The sequence below is a fragment of the Ornithodoros turicata genome, chromosome 6, assembly GCF_037126465.1.
Source record: "Ornithodoros turicata isolate Travis chromosome 6, ASM3712646v1, whole genome shotgun sequence".
Classification (NCBI taxonomy): Eukaryota; Metazoa; Arthropoda; class Arachnida; order Ixodida; family Argasidae; genus Ornithodoros; species Ornithodoros turicata.
Window position 1 is genome coordinate 74293051 of NC_088206.1, and position 12465 is coordinate 74305515.

The 12465-nt window shown below is 44.8% G+C and overlaps 1 protein-coding gene across 5 annotated transcripts; it reads right to left on the reverse strand.

Moving 5' to 3' along the window:
- Window positions 1–2451: 2451 nt before the first annotated feature.
- LOC135397414 (ETS domain-containing protein Elk-1-like) lies at window positions 2452–7050 on the reverse strand. Of its 5 annotated transcripts, none has more exons than XM_064629009.1 (3): window positions 6970–7050; window positions 6038–6103; window positions 2452–3727 (listed from the first exon to the last, which is right to left on the reverse strand). In XM_064629009.1, exons 1-3 carry the CDS (start codon window positions 7046–7048, stop codon window positions 2814–2816), a joined length of 1059 nt encoding a protein of 352 aa, XP_064485079.1. In that variant the 5' UTR covers window positions 7049–7050; the 3' UTR covers window positions 2452–2813. The 5 variants fall into 5 exon arrangements, with proteins under 5 accessions (XP_064485079.1, XP_064485083.1, XP_064485081.1 ...); XM_064629013.1 differs by lacking the exons at window positions 6038–6103; window positions 6970–7050 and adding exons at window positions 3811–4217; window positions 4962–5078; XM_064629011.1 differs by lacking the exons at window positions 6038–6103; window positions 6970–7050 and adding exons at window positions 3787–4217; window positions 4962–5078.
- Window positions 7051–12465: the final 5415 nt, after the last annotated feature.

The window sequence follows — 12465 nt, forward strand, 5'->3', positions numbered from 1 at the left end:
GAGCAGTATTTAAATACATTACAATTCAATTAGTATTGAAAATATAATACACGTATTTATATTATGTATTGAAATATAGACTCGAAAAATGTATTTATAATTATATTTAAATACCAATTTTTGGGTATTTATTTTTGTAAATACTCGATAAATACTCCTAAATATGCAAGATACTGACTTATATCTTAAAGTTACCCTGCATTTGACCTTTCGGTAAGAAGGGCAAAGCAGAGTTTAGAGAGCCACGCAGTTATGCCGGCGACGAATCATTTTAGATTTCACTGTTTTTGCGGACAACGGTCGGGACCAAGGTTGCGGAATGGGATCACCTATTCCATTCCCATTCCGAGGAATCAAGATTTGCGATAATTCAATTCCTTTCAATTCCTCGGAATGGTCAATTCCCACTCTTGGTAACTGTGCTATAGAGGAGATTGACATTACCCAGCACGGAAAAAGACGAGGTTATTTCGCCCTCTTCATTACACGAGTTTTCCACTCAAGTAAGTGATGTGAGGTTCACAATAGTGAAGCCAAAATCTCCATTTTATTTTTTCTTAAAACCAAACCAAACCAAACCATAGGCCTTGACCATGTGGCACACAGACCATTCCATTCCATTTCGGGTTCTCACAAATCTGGAATAGTGGCAACTTGGCAACCCTGGTCCGGACTACGAAGCATCTTGGTCAAATTTCATCCACGTCTTTCTTCACGCAGTTCTCCTTCGCAAACAGGAGGTACCTGGGTGGGAGATGTAGTCTTCGAGAAACTGGTAATATTAAAATCGCCATGATAATCTAACAAATACACGCTATTGTTCCTTGCTGATTTGTTGTTATGATCATCAGTATGCTTCTGGTATTTAAATACTGCATTTATATTTGCATTTAAATACTCATGTTGAAAGGTATTTATAGAGAGTATTTAAATATATTTTTCTACAAAGTATTTTGTATTTATATTTCGATACTAAAGAAATTTATTTATCCCCATCCCTGTCCTCATGTCATGTTCTTCGAGAGAACGCGTCAACTCTGCAAAAGTGAGTCAGGCGAATTAGATGTCGTCCACGTAGCAAATTTCTCTTCCGTATAACTGATCTCTGTAACCGTAATTATATTTAATTGTTTCATCGCAAGATGAGTTTTGCTGGATTCATTAAACCTTGGCCGCAGACAACGCGTTGCCACTGATGTTGGTAACACGAGAGAAAAGACTCTTTGCTATAACCATCACATGCAATGTCGACCATTGGAAGGCGGTCAAGAAGAGGGAAGTGCAAAATACTTACCATGGAATCCGACCGATTTGGAGATCACCAAGTGAGCCATTTTCTTGGGTTAACGTGCACCAGTTGCAGACAACCATTACGCACGTGTTATAACACCGGATTTCTCACTCGGTAAGTCGGGGTTACATAAGACGGCGGTGACCCCTAATGAAACGTATCCTTACTATCCATACCGGAACAAATGCTTTCCAAACAATTAAGTCACAATTATCGGTCATGGCGTTCAGTAGAGTGAGATGTTCCGAATGAAAATGTGCTCGTTCCTTGCGTTGGATGGAATTATATTTCATACTAATAATCTTTAGACCATGTTTGCCAACCTCCAACTACACAACACAGGGTCTCATTTCGCCTAATGTATGCAGCCCAGCCTACTGATCCATGTCACTGAAGAAAGAAGGCGGTGCCAACGATAATGTGAGGTTTGATTGCTACAAGTTATGCTACTATAAAGAAAAGGGAATTTATTGGGAGTCAGGCAACACTGTACACGGAGGCTGCCTAACCTGACTGAAACCGAAAGCGAGGAATCAGAGTTGATGACCCCGAGATCGAATTGCCCATACAAATACTTTGGGTTCATTCTAGGTGCTTTATCTCTTTTGCCAGATGCTTTAGAGAAAGTCAATGCGTATGTTGAAAAGTAATGAGAAGAAAGCAACTCTGGGAATAAACTTAGGTGGAAAAATATTTTGAAAAGAAGGATTTTAGAAGCTACAAAACGTCTGTGGTGAAACGAATCCCTTCGTTACATTCATTGACACGGGATCCAGAATGTTTTACACTTTTTGTCATTCAGACTGGCTCGAATTTTTGGGACCGGTGGGGGACTGTTGAGCTAGCATAAATGATTTGGGAGTGAAAAGGGTCGTCTGATGAGATGTCAATCACTATTGGGCGTAACGCCCACTTGCCCGCCTCTTTAATCCGATGGATTAGGCGCGAATGGGACGCCCCTCGAAAATCGCTTTCTTCCTGCTGCTAGGTTTAATTGCGATCCTCATAATTTTTCTACGGTGAAGCTCACTTGGAGCTTCGATGGTCCCAGCGGGATTAATTCCCGTCTCGCTTATTTTATTATAATACAGAATAATAATTATGTGAGGGATTCCACGTAGTTTCCAACCACATTATTTTATTTGAGCAGTTACTGTCTGTGTACTCGGATATATTTTTATTCCATAATCTGTTCTTCTTTGATACATCTTATTTACAGCGAGTAGAAAAATAGAGCGAGCATTTCCCACTCACTCACTACAAGAGCGAGAAGAAAAACACACTTCCAGAGTGATGTTGTGCACAATGGGCTTGAGATCCAGACACACACAAAAACAGGTTTTGTTTCCAATACCATCGAGAGAGTGCGCCCCCTTTAATATGCGACACTGGTTATTCACTGGTTACCACTAAGGTGCGTCGAATATAATCTCTGATTGGTTCAACACGTGTGCACAAAAAGCGTCTTGGGTGTTGAAAGGCACAAAAGTGTTCCTTGGCTATGTACAAGTGACCAGCACATTCACTGAAGCACGGGTATCGACTTGGTCGGTGAAAACACCAGCTGTGGATCGAAAGGCGAGTAGGGAGTCATGAAGGGACTCAATGGAGGAAAAGAATGAGCAGGAAACTGAAAGTGAGTCGGCGATCCATAACGTGATAAGGGACTTAAAGGATAGAAGGACATTGGTACAAGTGGAGGAGTCTTCCCACCAGGTGCCAGAAAAGGACTCGTGAACGTCATTACCGGAGTGGATAAACTTGGGAATCCTGACGTCACCATAGGTGGTAGAATGGGTGGTGGACGTGGTTTCGGTTTTCCGATGGCCACCACTGACACACCCGTTGATCCAGATGATCGAGGTGAAGGACAGGAGTCAGTGTCAGATTCTGCTCGTCGTTTCGTAGCACCCGGGGACGCACGACTGCTACTTGTTGAACTCACATCGTCGGGTGTTGCCGGAGGTTCGTCTTCATCGGAGCTCGGTTTTATGGGCTCATATTTGCTCCATACACGACTGCTTTTCAAGCTCAGGTCTTCTCCTACTTCGGATGGTGATCCACTCGGAGCTCTTGCCTGGTGAGCGGGGAAGGGAGTTTTCGGTGGCGTTTTGTTAATGCTTTCCATCTTGACGTGGAATGGAATTTTGTTCTCCGTTTTCACAATTTCCGGGAAGGACACAAAGCGGTAGACAAACTTTTGCCCCAACACCTTCTTGATGATGTTCTTGTCGTAGTAGTAGCGTAATGCACGGCTCAACTTGTCGTAGTTCATGTTGTGTTTGTTTTTGCGAAGTCCCCAAAGCCTGGCCACTTCCTCGGCGTTGACCAACTTGAATTCCCCATCATTATTGGTCCAGGTAATCATATGACTGTACTGGTTACTGAGAAGGAGCTCCAGCAAGAACTGCCACAATGTGATGTTTGTCTCCATACCTGAAAGAGTGAAATGGGAATCTCTTGGATCACCCCTCGACAGGAAGGCTCAATCTGACCGGGAAATGAACAATTGAGTGCACCATCAAATCCGTCTCTCGACATTATGGGTAGCTTCCTGCCACTTTGGCTCCATCAGTGCTTCCGTTGTCGACCGCTACTAATTGGATCATTGAACGTCGTTCTTTATTCGAAACCGTCGTCTAAGCAAAACAACTTGTCTCTCTTATCGCACGACGGCGCCGACGATAATGCTTTACAAGTTGTTCCCTTCGCAATAAACGGCTCTTTTTTCCATTATACTTTGTTGGGGATAAATACGTTTACGCGGCTTTAATGTTAGCTAAAATCTTTCCCCCAGCAAGGTTTCCGTTGCAGCGATTGTTGGTTCAACGGTTGACAGATCATGAAGACAACCGGAAGCCCCTAACGACGCCCTTCCGTCCACCCAGAAGAAACCCAGGTGCAGCTAAACAGATCATGGGACGACCTAAGGAAAGAAGAGACAGGAAATCCTCATGTAAGGAGAGAACTGCTATGCAAGGACACTTTCTCTAACCTCGGAACACATACACAGCTGGGGTTCATGACGGTCATTTAGATCATCACAACACTGCTGTATACAACCATTTTCAAGGAGGAGTTTTCCACGAGGGAAAAAATTGGCATTAAAAATCTGTCTGGTATTCCTGGCGGAAAAACTTCCGGGAAAGGCGATGACGTCAGGCTGCACGTACATTGCTCATTGTGCAATCCCACAACAGCTCACAGCATCGGAAGAAAACGTTAAAAACAAAACAAAAGAAGAATACTTGGTGATGGTCGAACCAATGAAGGCACACATTTAACGGTCAAGTATTTCAAAAAAAGAAAAAGTCCATTTCAATCAACTGATTGGTCTCAACATCTGCTTCGACTGTAAGACCGTCATCAACCACACTGGAGGCCAATAAGAAAATGCAAAGGACGCAAGTTAGCGCTCCCAAAAAGAGAGGGGAATAGTTTTGAAGTGAGCGCCTACGGCGGCGGAAACCGGTGACCCGCCCCACCGCATACCAGAGCCTCTTTTTCAATAATGCCTTCCCTGCAGAACCATTTTCGAACCGCTGTCACAAGGAATAGCGTCAAGTTGTCCATAATCGTGCCCAACTCCGTACCAAGTTTGTACTTTGGATAACTACGTCGCTTTCATGACATCAGAGTGGAAGCAACTGCAGAAGAAGAACGTTCTCACCTCGAACACAAGTTAGATCAACGGGATCGCATTCCAGCGCTGACGCCGATTCCACATCGGCGCACATGTCGTAATCCGTGGCGCACATGTACACCGCCGTCCACCCGTCTGGAAATCCCTCACGTGGTCCTCACTGAGAAAGGATGAGCCCCTCGCTCTTTCATTGGCTCTCGTCCCGGGTCCCCGGGCAAACGTCACTAGAGCGCGCCACATTTCAACTTTTCTCTACGCTTTTTCTCGCCGTTTGTGGTTAAATGGAGATTGGAAGATGGAGATTTTCTGACCTTTGCTTGCACAGGAGATGTCCCTAGAATATCCGATCCATTTTACCAAGAAGAAACCGTTCTTGACGCGGCCTTCACAGCAAACAACTCATCCTGTGGAAGCTTTTTATCGCTACGATATTTTCTAGGGAGGATGGTCAGATGTGTTTATGTATTTTCGGGGACACAAGACCTCGTTTAGTGCCCCTTTAGGATAGCTCACCCAGGATTACAATGGTGTTGATTGCCATTGTATCTGCTACCCATCTCTAGGACAACGTCACCATACTATCAACACTCGTTAATCTTTTAATTAACAATTTTAGTGCATTGAACCTCCTTGGCAGTAGTAAATTGGTGAAGTATGTAAGTTGGAAAAGAAATTGAAAGTGTTGAGCCGGTCGAGTGTCCCACCTAGGAATGACTGAAAGTTTTGTCCATGGCGGATTTCAGTCCTTGCTGTAGACGTGCAGGACATGGAGTGCTCTCTTTTCTTGGAATGACGACACCCCTTTAGACTGATCAAGGAAGCTCATGTAGGCCGGGCCACTTATCAAATAATAAAAGTCCTTTTTCGATGTGAACATAAATGCAACGATTCTATGGATGATGATCTAAGGAAAGGCTACTTTTGAAAGAATAGTTTATGGCCTACAATGGGTACAATGACGCCCATTGGAATAGCCGTGCAATTCTTTTAGAAACCCTGCTCAATGTAGAGCTGGACTCACAAGAGCTCTTTATGCGTCCAACAAGCCACAAGAACTCGTGTGAACGACAGCCAAAAAGTGTATGATACACAATATTGCTTACCAGACACTTGGACGCCATGGTGCTCTGGAAGAAACATCGGTGGTGCAGGAGGGCGAAGCGCTTCATCTGAAAAGTCATCTCCAATGAACATCACCTTTGTGTCATTCTATCTTTCGGTTATTGCCTCTCTCTTTGGCTGTGATCCGCCACTAGAAAAAATGGCGCAATGTGGAAATAAAAGAATAATTTTGACATTTTGATGGGGGAGTCGAAAAGCACCGCTAGGAGGAGACCCCCCAAGGAAGAATCTTTATGTCCTTGTAACAAAAGCGTACTTTAAAAAAGATGACGTCAAGTGACATCCAAGAAAGGAAGCCAAGGTAACCTCCTGACATAATTCGCCCCGTATTGTGGTCAAGATCAACACTGCTCTTTCTTCATTACACACTGCAAATATTGCTTCTATGCAGGTTTTATTTTTCCTGATCCTTGAGTCTGAGGGAAACAAAGACAAACCGGACCATTGAGTTGTCTTTGTCAATTTTCCTTCATCGAATCTACACAAGATCGCTTCTTTGTTCATGTTATGGAAATCCGGCGCGTGGTTCCGCAGTTTGGGTTTTATAAAAGGAATACACAATCCGATCGAGGTTCGTTTCCCGTGGTCGGAAAATATCCGTCAAATACCGTTTACAGCTTCTAAAGGTCGCCTAATATGCTTGTCCAGCTGTGCGTGCAAGAAATATTACTTTCTATGATTAACCCCCAATATTGATATAATAAGCGCGCAATAATAACTTGATTTTCTGTTTTTGGGGGGGGCATCTTTTTGGAAGCAGCGGCCGATCACCCTGACCCCGATGGGCGAAAGTGCCTTGACCCACAACGAGGACGGAAACTCGACGACCTCGATCCACATCCGGCTGACGATGCAACCGATTGACATGACTGGCATTATATTAGCACGTGCAATGATGTCCTCTGGAACTTACCCTGACAGTTGAGAGCCCCTTGGTTACGTAACCACGAATTATATAATATAAACCAGCGTAGATGGCTTCCTACATCCATGACGGATGGTGTACCACTGGACGGTGATTAAACGCGTTGCTTCATCCCTTTCAATATCTGGTGTCAACAATGGTTAGTTTCCAGCCACCTGTCCAGCAGGGTGGCGATTGTTTATAATGCTGCACCTGGCTAGACCGCACTTGCGATATCGTATTGTGGACGACACATGCCTGCGATAGCTAAACCGCAGAAAAGAACCGCACTTTGAAACTAGAGCCAAATCGTGTCTTCGGTAAAACATCTTTGTATATATGAGGCATGCAGGACCCAACGGCCATTGCACCCGCTTCTCCATGTAGGTCGACGAACTTGGACAACCCCCAAGTGTGGCATACTGGCGTTTCTTTGACACTTACTAGTTGCGTGTCATTCAAAGACATCTTTCTAATATGTTGGTCGACATTTGAGACAATCGCGCGGACATATTTAGTAGTGCACGATCAAGTCTTACCTGGTACAACAGTCCTCCTGAGACTAAGATCCTCGACGCTGTCAACTTGCGGTGTTGCCGATTTTTCCACCTGACCAGCAGAGTGGCTTTCGGCAACCCGGTGGAGAAAATGCCTGAACCGCGCCAGCGTGCTCACACAGCATTCATTCTTTTGGACGACTTTCACATTTCCTGTCCAGCTTAGAAATCCAGCGTTTCGCGAAGCGTGCAAGCGATATGAGAGTACTTTGCCGACTAACGGTGTCGGCAGGATCTGGGCCACCGGGGGAAGGCGACCTCGAAAAGAGCATCCGCCGCAGGCCCCGCCTTTTCCGAACGGAGCTTATTTGGAAAACCCAGTCAATGAACTTTCTTATGACCACTCTTATCTCAGAGCCAAACTCTCATAGGAGGCGAAAACTCTCACCCCCAAAGATACAACCCTACGAGCACAACAACAACGTTACGTCTTCTTGTTGTTGTGCCCAAGCTAGCTCTAGCTTGTTCTAGCTGTATAGCCTAGCTGTATAGCCTATAGCTGTATAGCCTAGCTGTAGCTGAGTAGATAACGCTTGCTGAGCTCAAGACGGCGGCTTCGATCCCGCTCGAGGACGGTAGCAATGTGGGAAACATTACTTCCAGTTGGTGTCGTCCAGAATTATCCGCAGTCCTACTCACGAATATAGGCTGACTTACCTTAGGTGTAAATCTACCCCTACCTTAACCTTGTATGCTATTTTATCTGTTACAACCTGCCCATATAGACAGCGGATAATAATGATCGCCCACCACTGATATAGGCAGCAGATACAGAATTCCTCCCTGAGATGGCCAGTTGAATGGTCTTTTTGATAATAGTGCCCTCTATGAGGCAAGAATTGTGGATGAATCCCCCGAGTGGGTCAGTGGCAGAGAAACAAGCGACCTCGTTGCCCAGAAATCCGGAACAGCGGACGTTCACCTGCTGGCATTGAAAAGCGTCGGGGCAACGGCCGACGATCCGGGAAGGAAATCCACAGCACATTCAAATGCACCATACTTTTCTATCAAGAAGTTGTGTCATTATTTATTACAATTACATTCTAAGTGTGTGTGTGTGCTATCTAACGCTGAAATAACCAAGCAGCGCCAAACATTTGTGTGTGTTGGAGGATCTCGACAAATTTCCGAGTGTTTTTAAAAGAAGCTCTCTTCTGGCGAGGTTGAATAACAGAGTGGATAACTAGGACATTTTCTCGGCTGGTCAAAGACCCCGCTAACCCAGTTGAAGGACATGGACGTCATTATGTAAAAGGGAGGAAAGTTTTTTTCGAGTCCTTCATTTACTCCGCCAAATTACGTGGCAATTCCGTTATTAAAGATGCGAGTCTGTCCACCAAGAAAAGGTATGAGAAACTTTGGATCAAACGGATTTGTAGCACCCATCACGTGACTTTGACTTTCTGTTTTATATTTGCCTCTCTCAAAATTTACCATTGGGATCGTTATTACTTGAAAGATAATTCGTGTAAGATATAGGAAAAGTGCACGATCTGCGATAGAAGACGCCAAAAAGAGTTGTAAGTGAAAGAAAGTGGAAACCACCGCTCATGCATGCTCTTGAACCGGAAAATTGTTGCTCACCCATCCAACAGTTGCATACAGATCCCCCCTCAATTTCAGTCTTAATTAACCTTAGGTAGTGTATCCAAGGCATATCAGAAAAATCCTCTGCCGTTATTGGGAGTGATTGAATGACGCAACTTAACAAATTCTGATGAGGAGCTTGCTTCTTGAAGCTCGTTTCAATTCGTCTCTGTATGGCTCATAATGCAAATACAGTTGTACACGCTTAGTACAGTGCTGGCCAAAATTTTACGGAACACGCATTCCTTCCTCAGAGTGAGACAGCGAATGGGATCGTACTGACATATGCCTATAGGTAACCCAGTCACCTCTTTCCAAGCCCGTACGGTACCATTCGCTGTCTCACTCTGAGGAAGGAATGCCCCGGAGCATAAAAGTTTTCTCTAACATTGTACAATTGGCGATTGTCATCTTTTCTTGTTTCAGATAGGCACGCTCAATACTTTTTGTTTGTTTCAATGCGTATCATGTATACTTCAACAGTGGATAGCTTATTTGCGTAGCCGTACGAGATTATTTCATATTTTACATATATTACGCATTTCTTATTTACACGGGAAGTGGAAATTCCTTGGGCAGTTGAATCTGAGAAAGGTCATTTTGAAGTTCATGTCTGCAGGAGGCCACCTGGATTGTGTATCCGAGAATTCAGAAATTTTCCTACACCCCCATGTTTTTTGCCCCCCCCCCCTCCCGAAATTTCTGATATTACTCAATACAGCACCGCGAACAACAAAGAGACAAAGAAAAGCGAGCCCTTCAAAAGCGATCACATAAAAGGCGAAAGTAACTGAAAGTATCTCAGATTCAGACAACGTTGGTCAGGGTAGTTGTAAACCGAAGCCTCTCTTGTACAGTTGTCCAAAGCAGAGCCGTTCCTAGGGGGGCGAGACAATAAGACGGCGCCTAACCGAAGTCTGGACAGCGCGGTGGGCAATAAAGCGACAGCCGGCATAATTATTGTCACCTGGACCAAGAAAAATTGGTCGTGTCATGTCTTGGGAACAGCAGGGGGGGGGGGACGCTAAGAGGGACGGGAAGTTCCAAAGGAGTAGAAGCTGCACCTGACGAGAAAATAAAATTCTCAAGGTGGGCTCTAGGGTATTTTATGAGGTGAGCGATTATCGTACCCCAAGCGAACTTTGACATCGCGACGGCTCTGGTTCAATGATAAAAGGGACGGGAAGTTCCAAAGGAGTAGAAGCTGCACCTGACGAGAAAATAAAATTCTCAAGGTGGGCTCTAAGGTATTTTATGAGGTGAGCGATTATCGTACCCCAAGCGAACTTTGACATCGCGACGGCTCTGGTTCAATGATAAAAGGGACGGGAAGTTCCAAAGGAGTAGAAGCTGCACCTGACGAGAAAATAAAATTCTCAAGGTGGGCTCTAAGGTATTTTATGAGGTGAGCGATTATCGTACCCCAAGCGAACTTTGACATCGCGACGGCTCTGGTTCAATGATAAAAGGGACGGGAAGTTCCAAAGGAGTAGAAGCTGCACCTGACGAGAAAATAAAATTCTCAAGGTGGGCTCTAAGGTATTTTATGAGGTGAGCGATTATCGTACCCCAAGCGAACTTTGACATCGCGACGGCTCTGGTTCAATGATAAAAGGGACGGGAAGTTCCAAAGGAGTAGAAGCTGCACCTGACGAGAAAATAAAATTCTCAAGGTGGGCTCTAAGGTATTTTATGAGGTGAGCGATTATCGTACCCCAAGCGAACTTTGACATCGCGACGGCTCTGGTTCAATGATAAAAGGGACGGGAAGTTCCAAAGGAGTAGAAGCTGCACCTGACGAGAAAATAAAATTCTCAAGGTGGGCTCTAAGGTATTTTATGAGGTGAGCGATTATCGTACCCCAAGCGAACTTTGACATCGCGACGGCTCTGGTTCAATGATAAAAGGGACGGGAAGTTCCAAAGGAGTAGAAGCTGCACCTGACGAGAAAATAAAATTCTCAAGGTGGGCTCTAAGGTATTTTATGAGGTGAGCGATTATCGTACCCCAAGCGAACTTTGACATCGCGACGGCTCTGGTTCAATGATAAAAGGGACGGGAAGTTCCAAAGGAGTAGAAGCTGCACCTGACGAGAAAATAAAATTCTCAAGGTGGGCTCTAAGGTATTTTATGAGGTGAGCGATTATCGTACCCCAAGCGAACTTTGACATCGCGACGGCTCTGGTTCAATGATAAAAGGGACGGGAAGTTCCAAAGGAGTAGAAGCTGCACCTGACGAGAAAATAAAATTCTCAAGGTGGGCTCTAAGGTATTTTATGAGGTGAGCGATTATCGTACCCCAAGCGAACTTTGACATCGCGACGGCTCTGGTTCAATGATAAAAGGGACGGGAAGTTCCAAAGGAGTAGAAGCTGCACCTGACGAGAAAATAAAATTCTCAAGGTGGGCTCTAAGGTATTTTATGAGGTGAGCGATTATCGTACCCCAAGCGAACTTTGACATCGCGACGGCTCTGGTTCAATGATAAAAGGGACGGGAAGTTCCAAAGGAGTAGAAGCTGCACCTGACGAGAAAATAAAATTCTCAAGGTGGGCTCTAGGGTATTTTATGAGGTGAGCGATTATCGTACCCCAAGCGAACTTTGACATCGCGACGGCTCTGGTTCAATGATAAAAGGGACGGGAAGTTCCAAAGGAGTAGAAGCTGCACCTGACGAGAAAATAAAATTCTCAAGGTGGGCTCTAAGGTATTTTATGAGGTGAGCGATTATCGTACCCCAAGCGAACTTTGACATCGCGACGGCTCTGGTTCAATGATAAAAGGGACGGGAAGTTCCAAAGGAGTAGAAGCTGCACCTGACGAGAAAATAAAATTCTCAAGGTGGGCTCTAAGGTATTTTATGAGGTGAGCGATTATCGTACCCCAAGCGAACTTTGACATCGCGACGGCTCTGGTTCAATGATAAAAGGGACGGGAAGTTCCAAAGGAGTAGAAGCTGCACCTGACGAGAAAATAAAATTCTCAAGGTGGGCTCTAAGGTATTTTATGAGGTGAGCGATTATCGTACCCCAAGCGAACTTTGACATCGCGACGGCTCTGGTTCAATGATAAAAGGGACGGGAAGTTCCAAAGGAGTAGAAGCTGCACCTGACGAGAAAATAAAATTCTCAAGGTGGGCTCTAAGGTATTTTATGAGGTGAGCGATTATCGTACCCCAAGCGAACTTTGACATCGCGACGGCTCTGGTTCAATGATAAAAGGGACGGGAAGTTCCAAAGGAGTAGAAGCTGCACCTGACGAGAAAATAAAATTCTCAAGGTGGGCTCTAAGGTATTTTATGAGGTGAGCGATTATCGTACCCCAAGCGAACTTTGACATCGCGACGGCTCTGGTTCAATGA